This window comes from Cystoisospora suis, assembly GCF_002600585.1.
Source record: "Cystoisospora suis strain Wien I chromosome Unknown contig_356, whole genome shotgun sequence".
NCBI classification, from domain to species: Eukaryota; Apicomplexa; class Conoidasida; order Eucoccidiorida; family Sarcocystidae; genus Cystoisospora; species Cystoisospora suis.
The window spans coordinates 1,045-22,123 of record NW_027153157.1 but is presented as its reverse complement, the minus strand read 5'-3'; the positions used below and the strand labels follow the sequence as shown (position 1 = coordinate 22,123).

General features: G+C 54.5%; 3 protein-coding genes across 3 annotated transcripts; 1 reads left to right on the top strand and 2 right to left on the bottom strand.

Annotated features, from left to right (window-relative positions):
• Positions 1 to 576: 576 nt before the first annotated feature.
• Positions 577 to 2,205, bottom strand: CSUI_000892 (kinesin-associated protein; the record flags this gene model as incomplete). Its single annotated transcript, XM_068061099.1, has 3 exons — positions 2,057 to 2,205; positions 1,242 to 1,432; positions 577 to 729 (listed from the first exon to the last, which is right to left on the bottom strand). The coding sequence occupies exons 1-3, from the start codon at positions 2,190 to 2,192 to the stop codon at positions 577 to 579; spliced, it is 480 nt and encodes a 159-aa protein (XP_067926915.1). The 5' UTR covers positions 2,193 to 2,205.
• A 4,127-nt stretch (positions 2,206 to 6,332) lies between these two features.
• On the bottom strand, positions 6,333 to 9,859 carry CSUI_000891 (prefoldin subunit 2). The gene is made up of 4 exons (XM_068061098.1): positions 9,390 to 9,859; positions 8,345 to 8,738; positions 7,816 to 7,939; positions 6,333 to 7,070 (listed from the first exon to the last, which is right to left on the bottom strand). The coding sequence occupies exons 2-4, from the start codon at positions 8,518 to 8,520 to the stop codon at positions 6,888 to 6,890; spliced, it is 483 nt and encodes a 160-aa protein (XP_067926914.1). The 5' UTR covers positions 8,521 to 8,738; positions 9,390 to 9,859; the 3' UTR covers positions 6,333 to 6,887.
• Positions 9,860 to 10,024: 165 nt separating this feature from the next.
• CSUI_000890 (3-oxoacyl-acyl-carrier protein synthase i ii) lies at positions 10,025 to 17,959 on the top strand. The gene is made up of 10 exons (XM_068061097.1): positions 10,025 to 11,135; positions 11,763 to 12,020; positions 12,874 to 13,039; positions 13,308 to 13,436; positions 14,204 to 14,361; positions 14,625 to 14,917; positions 15,052 to 15,216; positions 15,702 to 15,840; positions 16,252 to 16,422; positions 16,955 to 17,959. The coding sequence occupies exons 1-10, from the start codon at positions 11,031 to 11,033 to the stop codon at positions 17,036 to 17,038; spliced, it is 1,668 nt and encodes a 555-aa protein (XP_067926913.1). The 5' UTR covers positions 10,025 to 11,030; the 3' UTR covers positions 17,039 to 17,959.
• Positions 17,960 to 21,079: the final 3,120 nt, after the last annotated feature.

Genomic DNA, 21,079 nt, shown 5'->3' with positions numbered 1-21,079 from the left:
GCGGACCAGAGCTTTCCTTCCCTCAGGGAAATGTGTGATACAAGCAACTAGTCGTAGCAGGAGATCATCAGGCAGCAGCAAACGGATGCGCGCCAAGATCCTGTGAAATTCGTTGAAGTTCTTGCCGAGCATGATCTCCACAGCTTGTGGATGAGACGCAAGATTCACGAGCACCGCCCCCAGTTCCCTGCAGAGTATCACATGGAGAGCACTTCTGCAGGGCTCCAGTCAGCGACATCCACCGCAGTTCCGCCTGCAAGACTGTTAGTAGAAGTGAGTCAACCTGACGGTACGACTGGACGGTCGGAAGTGGTGCGTCAGCGTACTGCTCGGCCTTGTTCCCCACAAACAAAGGGCTCTCAAGTATTCCGTGTAAGGTATTTCAGTGGGCGGGTGTTTCGAGGAATTCCGGCAGACATCACTAGGGCTCTACACTACACCATGGACAACGTTTCAACCGCACGGATGTACTGCAGATGGTCTGAGAGTTGCACGGTCCGGGCAGGGAGTAGGTTAGGTTGTTTCTCTTTGCCATCGTCAGTCTGCGGTCTACGACAGCAAATGCCTCTTTTGTCACTACCCCCCCGCCACGAACACTTGCCTGTTGATGCAGACACTCTCCGGAGTTCGGGATGCTAAATGCATTAGGAAAGGGATACCGGAAGTGTGAAATGTAAAAAGCGATCTGCCCCGATCGTCCTGAGTCAGCTGGTAAAGCAGCAGAATCGCCTGCTGTACACAAAGACGCGAGCAGCTTTCACCGAGGACTGCTTCACTCTTCACAGACGCGTGACACCATGCAGGGCCTCGCTTCATATCCCAGCACCCCTCGCTTAGGAGGCTTTCTCGGCGCTTCCATGTCTTGTGACACCTATACACTCAAAAAAGAGCCCGTCACGTGGCTCAGCCAAGAAAATGACGTGGGGGAGAGCTCTGCAGAAGTGTTGACTATTTATGAGGACAAACGATAAGTAGGAGGAACGGCCTGCGTGCCCTCTTGAGCATGCGTGGCCTTCTAGAGTAGTGCCTTTCCCGCCCACTCGTACCAGCCTCAATAAGAAGCCGCATTCTGTTTGTACGGAGGACTGTGGCTGGAACCTGTCACACTTTGCTCGGGGGGGGTTTCACTTTGTCGTTTGCAAAGTGGTGGTTTGGGGAGGAAGGACGGCCAGACACAGGGAAGCCAGGGAACACGTTGACCGGGAAACAAGAAAGCTCGGCGCCTCACCGACTTTGCTGACCTTGCGAAATGATGGTATTTTTGCGACGTCCGTCACCTGCCCCAGAATTCCACTGTCAATCATTTCTGTGCGTATCAGAGGGTCGAAGCTGAGATTGAATAGCGTCTTCAGCAGCATAGTGCCTGTATCGGTTTCAGCGCCGGCTTCTGGAACGAGCCCCACCAACAGCCTGGATGCCTTGGGGAGGAAACCTGGCGACATCACACAGACGGCTGAACCGCTGGTCTCTTCCGTTTTCCTTTGTATCTCCACAGATGGGTGGGGAACCGCCGGTCCCAGAAAACCAGTGTGGTCTTCCTCCGCAGTTCAGGGGTACCGCAGACGAGTATCCAAGTGCAGACTTCCGGCACCGCGGGGATATCGCATGGTCCAGCTTTCAAAAACTATTCAACGTAACCGCTGGAAATACGAGCTTGCAGAGGTAACTACACGCGGTAATAACTCAGCAGGAGTTTGGCAAGTGTGCACACTGTAAAGCTCGATTCGCTGCACAGGCCTCGGCTGCAGAAAGCTGTACTGGCGGTACTCCTCTCGCGAACGCTTGTCTCATTCCGTCTCAAAGTCGGGTTCAGGAGGGTATACCACGGATCACACCTGAAGATGCTTCGGGTGGGGTCACGCCGTCCGGGAAGTCTTCACTGACTACAAGCGCTCCGGAGTGTATTAGGCCGGCAGCGCCACGGTAGACGCTCTTTCGGCAGCATGACGGGCAGACACGCATGCCCTCAGGTCCGAATAGGCAAAAGTGTTACGCGGCGACATGAAAGGCGCCGCGGCTCACGGGTGAAGTTCCAGCCAAGCTCGTTTGTAATTACCGGTGCTGAAAATCTCATCTTTGTTCCTTGTGATGATACTCAGCTTTTTCAAGAAAGCGAGGCACGCGAAATCTAGGTAATGGTGTCCTCGGTCAAGGAACTCCACCAATATCCGAATTATGCCTCTCTTCACCATCTTCTTTTCTAGCCTGCGTGTGAAGTAATAACGCCACCAGTGCACACAGCGGAGAACGGGGGAAGGGGCGGACGCTTCGGCTTGCTGCGCGACCGAGAACGGTTGGAGCAAGAAGAGACAGGACAACTACATTCCGGACGCAGTTGTCACTTCCACAGGCAATCGCTGAACCAGATTCACTACTGAGAGAATTGTGACGGAGAGATTATTTATTGTCCTACTGTTACGAGGTTCTCACAGGCGTTGGCCAGTCCAGCAGGTGCAATTCACCACTCGCCAGTACCGCTGTCCATTTACGAGGCGCTCGCATAGCTATTCGTTTTGCCCCTTGAAAGACTATCGCAGGCTTGTCATAGTCTAGGGCACCATAGGTGCCTGTGTCGGCTCCGCCGCCCCGAGTACTGCCTTCTCCCCTGTGGTACAGGACGAGTGGAATCCTTCAAGCCTTTCGAACGCACAAGTGCTCTTGCAACAGGGAGGTACATTCAGACTGTTTCTCCGGCCCAGCTGGGAGGCCCAGCATCACCGCAGAAGGCTCCTTACGTCTTGTCGGCCGCCAGATTGAACAAGAAGTGGAAGCACGCATACAGCAAGCGGTTCTGCGCATCCCTTTTCCTTCTTGCTTTGAGTTCTGATTTCAACACCTCGATCATGAACATGAGGAGCGAGACAACAGTCAGCAGACATGGATCAACAAGCAAAATTGTGCACCGTTTGTGCCGCTTCGCAGAGGATGGCCGCGTGAACGTCGCGCCTACCTGCCGCTCCTTTTCTTCGTCACACATGTCTTGGCTTTGACGGATAAGCGCTTCAGCTTTGGCTAAGTCCGCTGAGCGTACGGCTGTCCTTTCTCTTTCATATTCAAGAATCCTCATCACAATGTCGCCACACTGCAGGGACAAGGGGTTCTTCCAGAACGGGTCTGATGACGGTTCATCTGTATATCACCCAGCTACTACTGACAGCCAGGGTGGCAGCCGCAGAGAACGTCTTGCATGCACATGACCGCGGTCTGTCTTCTTGCCGGCCTACAGCAAGCCCAGCTACTCATGAGCGTCTCACGATGGAAATCCAGCGAAAGAGTTCCTGCTTGCCTGGTTCTGGATGAGAAGTGGATGAAGGTCCACGAAGAACGAAAGTGTAAGAAGGATGCCGAGAATTGAGATGGAGATATCAAAGCTTTTCCTGCCTTCGTCTCGCAGTACACGAGCAACCAGGCCTACAACCTTCTGTTTATCATCATCAGTTAGATGATATAAGGGTGCAGGGGAATGGAGGCACAAAGCTAGCAAGGCCCAGGCACCCTGCTCTTTCTTCGACTGCAGCACACGCATTACACGTCCATACCCTGTTTTCGATATCTTCCGACTGTGAAATGCGACTAGTGAAAATAATGCGGAGTCCGGCTCACACGGAGTCGGAATCCTCGTAACGGGGTGAACGAAAAGACTGCCGTGCTGATATCGAGTCTGGTGTCCCTCTGTCAAAGGTCGTCATACGGTTTATTGTCCCACTTCCCACCAGGCACGGGCGACTTCCGACAACATTAAAACGAGACGTGCACGTTCCTCGTGTCGTCTACGCTGGATCGGCGGGAGAGTGTCCTGTTTAAGACACCATGAAGGCCATGAGGACCTCGAGAGAGCACTAGGGTACTACCGTGCGAAGACGAAGATATTCAGGAAGGTCCGGGAACCTTCTAAGACACCGAGAGGGGCTTCCAGGTGGTCAACGTATCGCCGTCTCCCGGAATTGCCACGCACCGTACGCTTGGGGAGATCTCTTCTGCAGACGGTAACTGTGGTGCTACACCTGGGCAGCACTGCAGCCTGTATTCTTTGAGCGGCCTCGACCCAACAGAGTTCTCCGAAGACGAACTTAGACAACAGAGCACGACAAACTCTTCTGGTGGAGAAGCAGGCCTCCGGCCGATGTATTGCACAAGACTGTGCAACGCAGGTGCCAACATACGATGAGGTTACGACATACCATCTCTTCGTCGTAAAGCAAGTCTTTGTAGCATTCCAGGGCTTCTATTGATACTTTAGGCAAAAGCTGGCGTAGAGGGAAATTTTGTGGACAGTCCGCCCGCATGGCCTCAGGGGGCCCCCGTCTCTTCTCCTGTTCCATGGTGAGCGCGGAGACGTGAGTGTCCCGTGAGTGCATCTGTCGGCGGGCAACACTAGCAGAATGCGTGTAATCCGCGTCTCGCTGTGCTGATACGGTAAGCTGTGCCCCACCTCTTTTCGTTGCCTGAAGCGCCTTGTGCTTTCTAGGAGCCGAAGGGGCGGGACGCTAATGTGAGGAATAACCGGGGCAAGGGTCGTGGTCCCTGGGTCCTTCTGACAACGCATCCTCCCCTTCGGCCTTTCGGAGAGAGGGTCCAACTGGTTTCCCGCTCCCCAGAAATCCCGGTCAAGACGTGACTCTCCGGAGGTGGCGTTTGTAGCTTGTGGTAATTGTTGGCCTGTTCTACGCTCCGCCCTTGTACGCATCGCTTCCCGTGGTTTTTCTCTAGATCATCGGCACTCGGAGCTGAAAAAAAGAACCTTGGTGTTTCAGTTTCCCCCCATTATACATGGGAAGCCTATCGTGGGCGGCGCGGCATGCGCATGACCCTCCAGTTTAGGGGTCGATCGAACTCTGGCGAAAATGCAGCGCGTTCTTTTCGATAATCGTAACTGTGAGGGGCCCGCAACGCAAACGGGTAGGGAAGTAGCTCGCGGTGGTCCCAGGGCTACCGCCGATAGAAGTGAGAGCTAGTAAAGTTGTTCTAACCGGCGCTGAGAATGGTCGTCCCCGGCTTCTGCAGCAGTGGTATGTCGTCGTGCTGCTCTCTTTGAGTGGTCGCCCGACCGTGCAACACATAGCAGGGCAGCTATGTCGGAGGTTTCTGGTGCTACAGGTGACAAACCCGGTTGGAAAAGTCAGCGTAGAACGCCAGGCTTCCTCGAGTTTGACTTGCCACTTAATGTTCCGGGTGCCACGCTGTGTAGCTACCCACTCCCTGTCCGGCTCTTTTCGAATGACGACCAGATTTCACTCACGCAACAATTAGAGACAAGGTTTCTCAATTTCAGCGTGTTAGGAGCATTTCGGCTTACGGGTGTGCCCACAGGCGGTGTTCGCCTCAGTTTTGGCTTGTCGTACTATGCTATGTCTACGAGTAAGAAGCCCCAGGCTGACCTGGTAACCGTCCCCTCTTCTGTTGTGAAAATGAATTCTGAGTGTCAATCGAGGTACAGTTTACTTCCGCATGAGGCTTGTAGACAGTCAAGCTGGACAGAAGCCATCAGGTAGCCTAACAGTGAGCACGTGGTTACCCAGTCGGTGTTGTCTCCTCTGCGGACCGCGCTGATCGCAGCCTCGTCGGTCAAGAGCTTCGAAGAAAAGAAATACTAAGCGACACTACACACCGATGAGGGTAGAACACAGCTAAGACTGCCCTGTACAGGCAAGCGAGAAATAACAGGCTCCGCATGCGCCTTTCCGCCAACGACGGTGCAGCATCGATCTTTGCAGTCGCTTCGGAAACTGGGAACAATTCGAACGAAAGAAGCGAGCCCAGTCGGAGCTGACTTGGCCTCTTACCGCGCGGGATATCCCCAGAGCTGGTTAGGAAACAGTGGTGGTGTTCTCAGCCTGAAATAGGGGCCTCGGAGGGAGCGCCACAGTACGAGCCACAGGCGCCCTGATTTTCCCGGTCAAGATCACTCGGAACAGCTAAAACACACCCGCGTATCCCCTAACCGGTTCATCCACTAACTATGTATTTGACCACCGTGACGGCGCTGCTCAATGGCGCAAGTGACCCCGGGGAGCAGCACGTGTCAACGTGGCGCCCTTACCCCTTGTTGAGAAGATCAAAGATTGGGACACGGCGCTCCGCAATTGACCTTTCCGCTGTACACTACAAACAGCTAGGAATGGCGCCTGTCTGGGTGCTTTCACTCTGTGAAGCGCGTCTACTCTCGCAGACTCTCAGCAACACGATTCAAGACAATCTTGGGAGCAGACTTTCCCCGCCAATGTTGGCAGACTCCGCTTGTTGGTGGATCGCCAAGTTAGACAGTCAGACGACAAGCTCCGTAGCGGCCCCCAGACTCTCTGCCCTTAGGCGAACGCCACTGTGTGCAGCTGCCACTGGAAAGAGCGCTCCACTCGTTCAAAGAAAGTATCCACACTCGAGATCGAATATGAATAACAGTCAGCGAAAACGTCTCCCCTCTGCACCGTCAAAAAGACCGTGTGCTGTAGTAGACACAGCACAGCACCCCGGAAGCACGGAGGCGGACTACATCGGCGAGGGGGCCGTGCCGCGCCAGCAAACAAACCTACGAGCCCGGCAAATTTTGTTGGACCGTAATCCGGTTGCGAATGCAGGTGAGGGGCACTCTACGTACACGCGGAAGACGCGCCTGATAGACCCTGGCCAGAATCGGAAAAGGAATGGGAGAGTCGCATCGTAGCTTTCTGTCCGGCGCACTCCTGTCTGGGTTTAGGGTTGCCGGCTCGACTACTCGGTCTATCGCCCTTCAACAGTTTAGAGAGTGAATGCTTGTCCGCCCCGCCGCTGGCGCGAAGGTCGGAGTTCCCTGCGTCGCCCCGGAATTCACAAGAATGCGCCCCCTGCGCAGCTCTTCTATAGACACGAAATGCCGGTTGTTCACCTTTCACCTCTCCGCTGGCCCCACATCACACGAGAATACCAGCGCTTCCGACACTCTTTTTTTCGGCTGTGCCTGGTGTGGCGCCAACATCGCTGCTGCTTGTAGGGGCAGCTTGCCCGGTTAGCTGCAGGTACTTCTCCGTATAAGCTGAGTGTGTCTTGAGAAGCACGTTGAAGTTCTTCTCCAAAATCTCCAGGGTTGCTTCAACCTGGAAGTATCAGCACTCCGGACAAGAGCCTAGTCGGTGCCGAAGGATTCTCGACCATACAGAATCCCGAGCTCCCAACAGACTCCACAGACGTACACGCCGCCGCCTATCAGCATCGCCCAGTATATGAGAGCTGTCAGGACGGCTATCTCAGCCGTTGTCAACTCGTAATCCTTGCCGTAAGATGGCGTACCAACTGCAGCCAGGCCTACACCGGCCCAAACTATATCGTGCCCATCCACCACGACATGGAGACCCTGTCCGTGCGTAGAACGTTCATGCTATGAAAGACCCCCAGGGAGACTTGGCGAAACGAATGAGCGGAGACACAAAACGACCTGCTCATACACGCAAATGCATCTACTCTGAGGTGAATGACGGGAAAAGCCATCGCACAGCTCGAAACATTGTTAGCTGCGGCAGTATCGCGCGGGGCGGGGAAACGGTTGGCACCACCGACACAGCAATGTACGCTCACTAGCGTATGCAAGTTCGATTCCCTGTCCCAAGGGCCGCAACTTCGTAGAACCCAAAACCCAAGTGCCCAGAAATTCGGCCACGCACTGGCCCCGGGAAAGAGGTTCAGAGCCCAAGGGCGAAAAACATAAAGTCACAGAAGACGGGACGCGTTAGCAGCCGAACAGAATCCAGAAACGCTGCATCTTTTGTTCAAGGCAGCTGGAAGCGTTCGGCGAGCAGCAATCAAAAGACGCTCGGCCATAAGAAAAGCTAAAAGGAAACTTACCTTCTGCTTGTGGTCTTCCAAGGCGGGCTTCACTTCGGCTACAGATCGTTCGACAAGCACTCCGCCAACCATACGGTAACACTTCCGATCTGCGGTGACCTTGGCGAAAGCGTCTAGCACCAGTCTGAAAAACACGGCCAACTAAAGCGGTGTGACCTGGCTTCGCGAAGCTGTAAGTTCCGGACCCCGAGCGGCATAAACTCTTCGCACGTGCATCTTTGCTCGTACGAATGCACAAGCGTGGCCTCTACAGGTGCAAACCAAAACTGCACACAGAATATCCTGACAAACCAGCGGTCGACAGCGTAGTGGGACTTCTGTTGGGGGTAGCCGCACGAAGAGCATCTAAGAGGTCACTTGTCCCGGATATGAAAGTTCCCGCGGCAGGTGAGAAAGTCACCAAGGAACATAGTCGAGCTCAGGGAACTACCAAGAGCAGCCGATGAAGGAATGCCCGAAACCGAGTGTGAAGTGACACCGGGGAACAGACTTTCACGGACAAGACCGAGTCGATTAAGAACCCGCTCACTTGTGTTCAGAAACATCCTGTTGCAGTTCTTGTATCTTGTTGGCCAAAACAAGTTTCTCCCTCTCGAGCCGCTGTAAGGCCTGCTGAACCTCAGGAACACTGAGTTTCTTTGCCTCAATGTCTGCTGCAGTTGGAGGACAATCTGAGTCCGCAGACGAGGAAGCAGAGATCGCCATCTGGAAGGCCGTAAACGACCGAGCAAACCGGATAACTCCAGCCAGGGGTGCGAATTCTTGAGGTTGCAGCAGAAAAATGAGGATTTCCGCCGAGAATTAGCAACACGGACAAAATGCGAAAGAAGGCGGCGTGCTCTCCACCCGAGAACGTCACCCTCCGGGATGGATGCGGCGGCAGAGAGAAGGAAGAAGACCCGCTACTGAGACACTCCACAAGCCTGTGGGTAATGGGAAAAGAGAGAATCAACTAGAATTACAATGATGGGGCTACGTCGATTTGGCTGCGGTCTGCCGTGCTCTTCGCCTGGACAAATAAAATGGGCGCTTGCCTTTCGAAGACACCTCTGCGAGACAACGGGATACGACAGAAGAATATAGTAATACCCCCCCACTCACACGAACCCTCCAGGAGGTTTTTTTTGAGAGACCCACGGCCAGGTAGATAGCGCGGACCCTACTATTCTCGCCTGCACAGCAAGTTTTTCGCGGAAATGGCCTGGCATAGAGCAGTACTAGTCTACCCCAGCAGTCGTCCACTGACTCCGACGCCGCATGAAAAGTTATAACCACGGAAAGGCCATGAAGGCTGGCGCACAAAGGAGAGTCACCACACGACAGCGGAAAGAAGACGAACGCGGGTTGGAACGCGACGCTCACAGGAAGCCGCGGGTGCGGCTGACTCTGTCAAGGCATACTCCAGCTCGCAGCTATGACTGCCAAAATGGAAAACGCGCCGGTCAGCACGCAGGTAGCTTCGTCTGTTGGTTCATACCCTGAGGTCATAAGCGGACTACATGCTGGCCCGATGCTGCGTGGTGTAGCCGGCGGTTACCATTCGTCTTATGATTCCAGGAACGGACTTCACTCACCAATCACAGTGGGGGAAAGAACCAGGTCTAGAGACAGAGAGGAGCTGCCACACGGGTTTCTGCGAATGCTTCTGGCTGGGAAAGCCTGAGGTACGCCACGTCGGCAGGTGGTACTTCTGGAAGCGCTGAGCTCATAATCGCATAACGTAGGCTTCGATTACGACACGGGAACTATGCTCCCGACGAGGACACACCTGCTGAAGAAATAACTCTACACAGGCGTTCTGTTTTTCTTTCTTTTCCCATCTGTCCCTCAGTCTCGTTGAGTTCTCACCAACTGTTCCCCAATATAGGCCGAAACGGCCCAGGACTGATGGTGCACACATGTGTGTGCCTCTGGCTAAGTGTCAAGACGCAGGTGGGGAGAAGCTAACCAGAGAGAGCTGGAAGGGTAACAAGGACATAGAGTCCAGGAAGTGGAAGGCGCCAAGAAAAAAAAGGCTGGTTAAGGCTTAACATGGAAATGTCCCGGAACTGGGTCGATACGCGTGGATAGCTGCTTACGGCTTCCGGCATTCGTGCAGCAACAGGGGGTTCCATCGGACTGAGCGGGGGCCCTGAGGCCCAACTCCAGTCACCGACTGTGGTGGTGGGAGACGAACAGAACGCTTGCACATGGTTTGTTCTCCGCCGAGGATAAAGTGAATTTCGCGCAGCCAACGCCCCTGGCGCAGAGTCCCCTGCGTCTGTAAGGCACGCAGACTGCAAATATTAGCAACACTTTGTTTCAGGCTTTCAACTCGCTGGTGTCTTGCAGGACATACGCGGCGTGCATCGGCACCCCAGTCCATTGTGACTCTCGCTAACGTCTCCTGCTGCAGGGAGGTGTGCTGCCTGTTCCGACTCGAGTAGAGACACGCACAAGACGATGTAGTGTGTCTGTTGTCTTTGAGGGCTCCCTTCCCTTCTTGCTTAGTGTGGTACTTTTTCCCGCTGTTAGGGGTCTTAGGAGCAATCGCCAAGCTACTTTTGTGGTCTTGTGTGTGAGAAGTCTTGCAGATCGTGAGCCTTCACTTCCGCAACTGTGCCGTCTCCGGTCCGGTCCGCTCGCTTTTCACCGAGAGTTACGAAGGAGTTATCTTCAGGGAGACGAGCACCTCCGGTTCCGGGTTGTGATTCTCCTGTGTGTGGTTCTATCGACCTCGTGGAATGCCCAACAGCTGAGGGAGCACGTGCTACCTGCGGATAGGGGACCTTACCCGCGAGCTAAGCTCTCAGCTGTCTTTGTGCCCTTTGTCGAGGCACTTTCTCATTACCTTGTTGGATTTTTTTTTTGTGGTCCCTGCAAGCACCCGCACTCCGCCCTGCGTCCTGCTTGAAGGCGAGCTGCTCGTCTGACACCCTAGTCCACTACTTCAGCGGAGAACGGTCAGCCACATTAGTATGGACCTGTTCGGGTGCCGCCTGTGAGGACGAAGTGGACGTTGCCTTGAATGTCGGTGCGCTCCACAAACCTCTTCCGGAGCACTTTGTTCGACGTCCAGACCGCGCAAGGTTCCGGACGCTACGGAAACTGGGCTAGCACACTTACCTCAAGGTCGCCTTGGACCCATGGGCTACGAAGAGCAGTCTGATGAAGTGCCGCTCTTTGTCCCATTCTTCGCTCCTCTCTTCTTCCCCTTTTTTGTGGTCTTGTGAAATATGGCACCTTTCAGATACACCACGCTCCTTCTGTCGTTCTGCTGTCAGTTCTTCCTCGAGCTGCAGCGTTCGCCTCGGTTTTCGATGGGCCTTATCGTTTCTCAGGTAGGTTGGACAACACAAGGCCCCTGACGGTTTACGCCTCCGTGTCGCGTCCTGAGATGTTCGGTAGATAGCTACAGATTCAACTTCAGCTGCCGCGTCAAGTCCCGAGGAGTTCTTACCTTGTTTGGTTTGTGAAGGAATAGTGAGGATGATGTTCAGGCGTAAGCCAGCAGGCGTAAGCCTGAACATCATCCTTCGGGTACTGGCTAGTGGTTTCGCTCCGTTGCATACACAATTATTATTTGACACTTCCCGGGAAGAAAAGACGACGTACCTGACCTGTATTAAGTGTTCAGCCTTGTACACCTCTGTGGTGACTTGCAGTAATCATTCTCTGGAAGCTGCGGTACATGCGTTCAGGTGTTTTTTTGCTTTTCTCTGGAACGCCTTTGACCGTCCCGTGCTGGGCGGCTCCATCTGTGGTTTGCTGACTTTCCCCTTCTCGTAGCTGGGGTTCCTTGTAGCGACGGGGTTTGAATATCAGCTGGTCCCATCGCGGCGCGGCGCCGCTCGTGCGTCTTTCCTGTTTTCTGTTAGTGAGTTCTGCAATCTAGATTGGCTGGTCCTCTTGCGCGTGTCTTATTTTCGAGTTGTCTGTGAGTCTTTTTCCTCTCTTTGTCTACCAAGTCTTCCAGGCCGCAAACGCTGTCCGCGGCCTTCCTCTCCGCTCCTCGAGTACAGACTCCACTCTCTCTCCTCTCTCCTCACGAGAAGCTCCCTGTGAACAGCCGGGGCTCACGAGCGTTCCATGATGCCGCTGAAGGACGAGGGAGCTTTCTGGGAACTGACCGCACTGGGCGTGTCCAGCGTGGACTGGGGGGCGCAGCCTTCACCTACCGTCCACGGCAGGCGAAGGTGTTTAAGATATTTAGCAGTCCCCACAATGTGAGTGTGCGACATGTCAGGCATTTAGTCCTTTGCTAGGTTAGTCGTCCATCACGGCTACGAGGTTAGGGTTTGTTTTTTCCACCTCAGTCAGGCATAGCGCGCGTGGTTCCGGAAGTACTGGCGCATATCAAGTAAGACGGGCCACCACAGAAAGGAGAACCAGGTGGCATCACGAGTAATGGGAGAGAACTGAAGCCAAACACCGGTCTGGATGGACTTCTTATGAGGGGCAAGGCAGAAGTGGGTTTTATGGAAAGAAGAGAAGATTCAACGCTGGGCAATGCAGCTCCTGGATTATAGAATTCGTGAGCTGATAGCCCCGGCTGCACTCAACAAAAGCGAGCTGGACATACCGCTATAGCTCTAACTGCGTGCTTACTCGTCTATTCACTTCCCGTCTGCGTGCGGGCAATGCGTTACTTATCGTGACGAGCAGGTGCAAGCTAAGAAAAGCTCATCAACCCGCTATGGTAGTATCCAGTGTAACCCAAAGGGCCTGGCGTTTTGGGGTCGTTTGCAGCTCCTCGGAGCCAGCCCTGTTATCCGGAGAGAGGATTTCTGTGTTTTAGAAGCCGTGTTCGGTCCGGTGAAACTGGTCTGCCTTACGTGGCAACAGGCGATACGTTATGGCCCTTGGAAAAGCTGTTTATAACTCCATATCCGGGCACGAGAGGAACTATGGTGGAGCTCGGTATTCCTAAACCGGCCACCATTCGACTGGTGATTATCAACAGCATCGAAAGCAAGCTATATGCACAGTGAGCCCGCCAACAGATCGCTGTTCGGGCAGCCTGTGCGGACAACTTCGCCTGATGAGTCTCATCCTGTCATGTCGGAATGATCTGTTCAGCCCGGGCCGTGTGCCGAGCAGAACCGGCCGCGCATCCTCTGTACTGGCCTCGGCGTCGTGAGTGGTGTCGGCCTCGGCATCGACGAGTTCTGGGAGAATCTGATTGCAGGAACGAACGTCATCGATAAGGTCACTCATTTTGACCCCAGCGGCATGAGCTGCCAAAGTCAGTTCCTTGGACACGGTTTCTTTCTTTCCTTTCCGCGCATATATATATATACATCCTTCAAATCGATACAGGCTGTGAGTGACTGTACGTATGCTGGTGTGCGTCCTACGCGTATGAACGAGATACGTGATGCAGCGCCCGAAACCGGTGCTTGCAAAGGCAACGCCGTTCCAGGTATCCACGCCCCGATCTCTTTCCTTCCCGCCGGCGGGACGCGCACTCATTAGCTTTTGAAGATCCGCTTTCCCTGTGGATTACTCTGCAGTTGCGTGCGAAGTGTCGGATCAGAAATTCGATCCCAAGGTGTACTACAATGATCCGAAAGAAGTCAAGCGCAACGACCGCTACACGCATTTCGCTGTTGCTGCCTCTAAGATGGCTATGGAAGATGCAGGTGTGGAAAGATTGGTCTTCGTTCCCCGCGTTCTTTTTGCGCCGGGTTCACCCCTACGGCGAGCGTCGTCTGCGTGGGTAGCAGCGGGGGGGCGGAAAAATTCACGTGCTATTTTCAGAGAGACGTGGAGGGGAGAATAGTCGTGTTCCGGTTTCCATTTTGCGCTAGGAGACAGACAGACTGGTTGTACCTATTTATCTGAGGTTCACAGCGAAAGCCCAGATATGGTGGACATACGATGTGCCTCGAAAGCGTTGATACTCTTCATGACGACATGACATCCGACGGAGTAGGTTCAAAAGCCCACTCCGTCAGACATCACGGCCATCGTCGAGTGTTCCGAAGACAAGAGCACTCCCTTGTGCCTGGGGCAAAGCAGTGTACTCCTACGCTTTGTATTTGTCAGTAACATACTGTTTACCAGACGGGAAAAAGTATTTTACAGTTACACTAGGAGAACAAGATTCTTCTGTATCGGCGAGTGGGTCAAATCAACTACTTTTTGCGTCGATGTCACTTAAGACTGCCGCAGTCGTTTCAGAGGATAGGCCGGAAGGACGATGTACCAAAATTAAAGGTGGATGAGCAGGTCCAGGTGGCTTCGTGTGCGCGACCTGACACCCACGCTTCCGTGTGTCCGCGTGTCCATACATACGCGCCGGGACTCCTCCCGCTCTACCGCGAAGCCGACCAAGCGGAAGCACCGTAAAAGTGAATCTTCGCTTTGTCTGACCACCGTCTTTCTAGTCCACGTTCTATCTCTTCAGGGCTTTCACCAAGCGCCCCTGGTCTTAATCCAGACCGTTTCGGCGTCGTAGTCGGTAGTGGCATCGGTGGCCTAGCAATGATGGAGCAAGAAGCGAGAGTGTTGGCCGACAAAGGACCACGCCGGGTCTCGCCTTTTCTCATTCCTGCCATGATTGCGGTAAGAGTAACCTTTTTGAGTTCAACTTGGGGCACCTACCCTGCGATTCTGCCTCCCTGACAAGATGCGATGAAAGGAGCGGTCTTTTTCCGTTCTTCCCGAAAGTACACCGACCGTACCCGCAGCTGGAGTGAAGTACATTGATTGCCGTGCGTGCGCACTCGTCGCCGAAGGCACTCCCCGTACTACTTGTTCGACGGTGTTTCTACAGGGTCCGCTGCATTGCCACCCAAGTGACCACGGGTGTTGTTGTGGGCTTTCAGAACACAGCCTCGGGTATTGTCGCTATTGAGCTCGGCGCCAAGGGTCCGAACCACGGGGCAGTCTCCGCGTGCGCGACATCCGGCCACGCAGCTGGCATAGCATTGCGATACATGCAGGCAGGAGAAGCGGACGTAATGATTTGCGGCGGGGCTGAGGCGTCGATCACTCCACTAAGCTTTGCAGGGTTCAATGCGCTCAAGGCCATGGCCCAAGGCTTCAACGACGACCCGAAGCGCGCATCCAGGCCGTTCGATAAGAAACGCGCCGGTTTCGTCATGGGTGAAGGTGCCGGGTGAGGACAGAAAGCATACTGCTCTTTCACGGTTGCAAGGAAACTCGCTGCTCCGATTCCGCGAGGCTGAGGAAAATGCGTTAGGACGAAGTGTGTACAGTTTCATTCGGCTTGTAGTTGTTTACTCCTTGCAGCATCATGATCTTTGAGACCGAAGAGCATGCACTTCGCCGGGGGGCAAAGAAAATTTACGGGGAGGTAGCGGGCTATGGAGCCACCTGCGACGCTCATCATGTGACGGCGCCAGCGCCCGACGGCTCAGGACTGGCGAGGTGTCTAGAAAAGGCTATTGCAGAGGCGTAAGTGGTACACCGGGGAATGCCACTGGACTGTAGTGCGCCTCGGCGAGGTTTCTGTGGAATCAAAGTACGTGCAGCACTTCAGCATTCCCTGTAGCCCCGTCGTTGTAGGTGCCGATGTTGTATCTGTTCAGACAGCCTGTCTTTATGTGTCGGCAACGTTAGAAGCCACATTTGTCAGCGCTTGTACATACAAGCGCTGACAAATGTGGCTAACAGTGTGGTCGACGTGGGCAGTCGCGCTGCTTTCGGCGCTCAGCTTTCATTCGAAGCTCGGTTCCAGCGAAACTTATCCAGACATCTGCACTCTTATCGGTATTTTTTGTCGCTGTGCGTATCACCGTCCGCGCGAGCGTATCAGAGCACTTAGCCGGTGAAATGGGGTTGTTCTCGACTGATAACCGGTTCATACAAACACCCACAGTCTTCAGTCTCCGGTGACTCCCGCTGGTTCGGCGCTTTTTATGACCCTTGCGCCACTGCAGAGGAGTGGACAAGCGAGACATTGGATATATCAATGCTCACGGGACATCTACACCCATGAACGACCGCATAGAGACTGCCGCTTTCAAAAAGGTGTTTGGGGACGATCTTGCTAGGAGGCTCTTGATCTCTTCCACGAAGGTACGCGTGACCGGGCCTCACTCCAGTCTGCTCGCTCCCCGTACAAGGTACGGCAGGGACCGGGGTAACGGAGAATGGCTGTCTGTATTGTGCGATGAGAAACGGTCGTTTGCGCCGTGCGGCGAGGAGCGCTTCTCTCTGTTGTGCGAAAAAAGCAGCGTGTCTAAACTGTGCCATCAGGTGCACTCGCAGGCCCACACAGGGCGGCTCTACGGTCTGGCTTGATTCGACAGCGGAAAGGTCTCAGTTGCAGCCTAGAAGATTTCGGTTTCCTTTCAAGCGAGAGCATCCTGACTGGTTGCAGTTCGCTTCGAGCTGACGGGAATAAGTGGGGAAATGGATGAAAGGACCTTTCGACAGGTTCACGGAAAAGCGGCGTGTGCTGCTCTCTCTCCCATTTACATTGTTCAGAGTATGACCGGCCACTGTCTGGGGGCAACTGGCGGCATCGAGGCCTGCGTGGCGGCGAAGGTCTTGGAAACAGGCACGGTGCCACCAACCATCAACCAGGAGCAGCCAGACCCCGACTGTGACCTGAATTACGTTCCTAACAAGGCTTACACTTCTACTAAACCATTCGAGGTTAGCTCAGCTAGGACCGGCGCCGCGCCTCTGATACCGTAGACTGGCGACGATGAGGAGTCGCTGTTGTTCGTGCGCTGCCGAGTGACGTCCTATCAGCAGACGTTCCGCCGTTACGACCCCCGAGGTTTAGCGGTTTTCCTTTGGTACTCAGTTGAGCATCGGTGGTTTATTTCGCGCATGTAAGCAGGACCAGAAACGACGGTCTGGGTATTCTTCGGAGGTAGATTACATGCTCGTGCATGGGTGAACAAGTGCTAAGGCGCAGGTCTTCCATTGTTGCCACCGTTTTAGCGGTTACCGGCAAGTCTAACACAGATTCGCGTTGAAACCAACGGATCGAGCCCTCGGTGTCCTGCTCGTGGGTGAGCAGTGTCTGCGTTCTCTCCTCAGTAGTCCTCCGGCAGTACCTCCGAGAAAGGTCGCATACCAATGCTAAGCAGAGGCAAAGTTCCGTGCATCATCTTCCACCGTTCGACGAGCACCGGTCAGTGCCAAGGCTTCTGTGCTGATTCGCTACCGTGGTGTGCAGGCTGTTTTAACCGACACGCTGGGCTTTGGAGGCCATAACGCGGCACTCGTCTTGCGGCGTTACAGACCCCACAAAGACCCGTGATCGAAGACGCGGCCCGCTACAGCAGGGGGGCTGTAACGACCGCGTTAGCCGCAAAAAAGGAATATAGCCGGGCGTCAGTTTCGCCCTTTCTCGGTTATGATATCGGGGAGTGATACCCAAACCTCGTTGAGCTGTGTGCTGCGGAAGCGAGTCCTGCCCGCTACCGGATCTCTGTGGGGTGTTGAACAAGAGACGTATCGTAAGTGTTTCTGTACTGCTAGGGTTTCGGTTACATGGCAGTGCTGATACGTAGTAGGTGAAGGCACTCCAGCAATAGAACTATTTTTCATCAGCAATGCAGAGGAATAGAAACCTGCAACTTTCACGCACTGTGAAATCGCGCGCGTATGCAGGATGCTCACGGGGACGTACGAAATGCGTGAGTGAATTTGTTTTCTCGGGCATGGAAACGCCTCTTCCTCCGCCCAAAGAACTGGTCTTTTCCGCGGATCCTGCTCACGACGTTCCATGAATTAGACAACGACGTGCTCGGTTTTTTCCATGAAGAATCCTCGGGTTGCGGTAGGGGATTCGTTGCTGGAGCCAACGCTTTTCTCTTCCACACGGTATATTGTCTCCACCGGCGAAAAACAACTCTGAGCAGTTCGTACGTGTGTCACTCTGTCCGGTCTGTTGTGTGACTTGAAACGGTCGATGACAGTCGCGAGGCTGCTTGTATGTTGTGTTGAAGCACGCACAGCTGCAAAGATATAGTTGCCTGTCTCCGTTATCGCTGTGATTGTTTTGCTTGGTTGTGAAACTAGTGTGCCGCGACCAAGCATTTCATGTTGCGCGATTTCTCTCTCCCTCCGCTGTTGTCGGGTGAAACCCTCTGATCCTGAAGTTCACTTATCAATTGCAGTCGCCACGTGCGGGCAAGGTAGACAAAATTTGGAGCCCCCGCACTGGGATTGTGTCGCCGCAATGGATTCAGTCCGCAACTCACTTGCTAAAGTAGGCGGTTCGCTCGCACGACGGAGAGCTTAGCACCTGCACGACTGCAGCTGATTATGTCCAGTTGACACCGGAACTGGCAACGCGGTTCCGCTTCGCTTTCCATGTATCCTCGAGCAACACCGCCGGGGAAGCAGGCCGGTTGAGCAGTTTGTGACCTCCCAACAGCGGCGGAACAGAACTGTGAGAACTTTCTTTCCAATGTGCACCAGTCTGGCCTTGCAAGTACAGTGCGGGACGTCTCTTTTCTGTGCTGCAAGCTTCAGCGCGACTCCTCGCAATATATGTATGCGACCCGACCGGCCCTAGGTCGTGTGCACTGTCACCTTGTGTATCGCCTCAAAGGCTCCAGCACTTGCCTGTTCCCCTTGCTTGTGACAGATGCGGGCAAAGCTTAGAAAGTTGATCTCTGGCCAATTCTTGTGCGGGAAAAACGTAGCAATCACTACAGCGAAGCGCAGCAGCCAGATCATGGGCAGAGGTACATAGACGGTACTCAGCAAGCGGGATGGCAGACAACGCGGCTGTACAGAGTCGCATCTCAGGCATTACCCTACTTGTTATCATACATGAGAACGTTCTACCAACCTAAGGGTCCGCGAGATCACACTGCGCCGGCCACATGGGGGCAGAGCTGCTTTGTTCTCAGTTCCTTTCCGAGAAAAATCATTTGTTTTCTCTCATTTCATTATCTCCCCCAAAAAGCCACGATACCGGAAGGCACGTTCCAGCCAGCCATCTCCCTCCGACTGGGAGCGGCCAGTTCTTGTCAGGGAGCACACGTCAAGAGGATGCGCAGTCGTTGTATGCGCGCCTGAGCTTCTGTATTTCCTCCGCGGCTGTTGCAGGCAACATCCCTTGTTGCCAGCCTCGCGAGTCTCGTTTCTTGGGCTCTACATAAGAGCTAACGGCGGTCAGGCGCGGGATACATTCAACACATTCGTACCGAGTTCGTTTCCGATCGCGCAGTAGAGAGAGCCCCACGCTTTGTAGCCATGTCGCCCTGACTGAAGTCAACGTCACGAGTTTCACCCCGGCAGTTCTGCCCTAATGGACTACCCGTAGCGTCATGCATCGCCAGCGACTGAGTCTGCCCATGCCGCGTTGGCACTTAGTGGCTGTACCCGTGCTGTCGTACATGCTCAGCTTCTGGGCGTCTACGTGGGTGCTCGGCGCTCCTGCACTACTCGTTTCTGCCTTGCCTCTCGGCGTGGGTACCGCGGTGTGCGCTAGGCGATCCGGCACACTGGTACTACCCGTGGTGTCATTCCGGGCCAGTGAGTGGGTGTCCCCGTGGCGTTTCGGCACTTTGAGGTTCTTCCCGCACGGCCGCGTGTGATCAACCACTGAGTGTCCTCGTCGTTGCTCCGTGCGCCCACACCCGCGTTGTTGACTGATGGCGTCCACATGTCGTTTGAGTCCCTTGTGGCCACCGGAGTCCGTGCGGACTTCTTCTGTTTGAGATTTTGAGTCCCTACGGCGCGATTCTGGCTGGCAGCCGCTCCAGTTGGCCCTCGACAGATAAAAACCAGCGAAGCCGGGATCGGGGGTAATCTCGGGAGTCAGAATTGATGGGGAAAACCTTCTGAGTAGTCGATGGCTGAGGCGCCGGGTGACGCCTGTCTGCAAATCCAGCACGTCGTAGAAAGCCCCACCCGGATGCGAGGCTAGGACACGATGGGGCAGGCTGTATACGGCTGCCAGCTTTGATGAACCTCTGTCCCTCTGTGGTCCTGTTAATCGGACCACTGCAAAGTCTCCCGGCCGGAGTCCGCTTGGTTGCCTGTCCACCATTTCGAGATTGATTCTCTCGTTCAGTTGTTGGCCTATGTGCTCCCGGAGTTTCTGCAGATGTTTCACACGGTCGACGACACGTAATACTCCGACATTGATTTCGCCTTGCATTTGCCTATCCAGAGGCATTACCGGGTCAACTCCATACACAATGTGGTACGGGGACTGGCCCGTTGCCAGGTGAGGGCTAGTAAGATATGCGAATGCTGAACAATAGTGGTCCCAGTCCCCGCCCTTCTCCAGGATCAAGCACGCAAGGCAATTGCCCACTACTTCCATAAACGCCTCAAAGTCCCCCCGTTCGCTTGCGGGTTATACGGCTTAATGCGCAGTTAAGGATGCCCCAACCGAATTCTAGTCGGTGTATTATCTTGGAGTTGAATACCTTCGCGTTGTCGGTGAGTATTGTTACAAGACAACCGTACTGGCACAGTAAGCGATGAGCGGCCCCAGCTACCGCCTCGGCACTTACGTCGCTAAGAGGTACTATCTGAGGCCACTTCGAGAAATGACCAATCATCACTAACACATAAGAATTGCCGTTTTTAGTCCGGATGAGCGGCGCATAAGCATCAATTGCCCACATGCGGAATAATCCTGGCCTCCGCAGCGTCGGACTTAACTCTGGTCCGAGGTGCTGCCTGTAGTCCTCCAGCTTCCTTCGTGCGTAAGACACACATCCCTGTACCAAACGGGCGATATCGTCCCGCATGGCAGGCCATGTGTATCTACGCCGTAGCTGAGAATACCTCATTTCTGCGCCTAAGTGCGCCCCTAGCGGTCCTGGATGATACACGTACACGAGGCTGCCACGTAGTGCTTTCGGTACGAATATTCTGAGTGTTCCGTTCTCCCCTTTCTTGTACAGAATACCGTCGTGATTCACGTAGCCCCCCCGCAGAAACTGGGGAAGCGACTTCCACCATTGCGGGGCGGCTTCGTCGCTTCCCGTGCGGATGGGGCCTTGAGGATTGCTCGGCACTCATCGTCCACTCGCTGCTCCTGGACAATCTTGGCACTTGATTGGTCCCTGAGCGAAAGTGACTGTGAGAGACCCCTGTGGTGGGTGTGCTGCCGATGCGAAAGCGTAGTCGGGAAAGATCCTTTCGGCCGTACTTGAAGCTCTGTTCCAGGGTTCTTGTTTGCGATCCGATCGCGGACTCCCCATCCTGGATAGGGCGTTCACGTGAGATTGTTTGCTGCCGCAACGGTGTTCTACGATAAAATTGAACCCCCGCAGTCGTGGCGCCCGACGTGCAAGGCGCCCCCTCCTGGCTGTCCTTAGCCATCGCA

Coding starts and splice junctions, on each gene's coding strand:
- CSUI_000891 (XM_068061098.1), bottom strand. CDS start 8,520: ATGGCGATCTCTGCTTCCTCGTCTGCGGACTCAGATTGTCCTCCAACT. Junction 7,940..8,344: donor CAGGATGTTTCTGAACACAA/GTGAGCGGGTTC, acceptor CGTGTTTTTCAG/ACTGGTGCTAGACGCTTTCG. Junction 7,071..7,815: donor TGGAAGACCACAAGCAGAAG/GTAAGTTTCCTT, acceptor TGATACTTCCAG/GTTGAAGCAACCCTGGAGAT.
- CSUI_000890 (XM_068061097.1), top strand. CDS start 11,031: ATGGCACCTTTCAGATACACCACGCTCCTTCTGTCGTTCTGCTGTCAG. Junction 13,437..14,203: donor GATGGCTATGGAAGATGCAG/GTGTGGAAAGAT, acceptor CTATCTCTTCAG/GGCTTTCACCAAGCGCCCCT. Junction 16,423..16,954: donor CTTCTACTAAACCATTCGAG/GTTAGCTCAGCT, acceptor CGTGGTGTGCAG/GCTGTTTTAACCGACACGCT.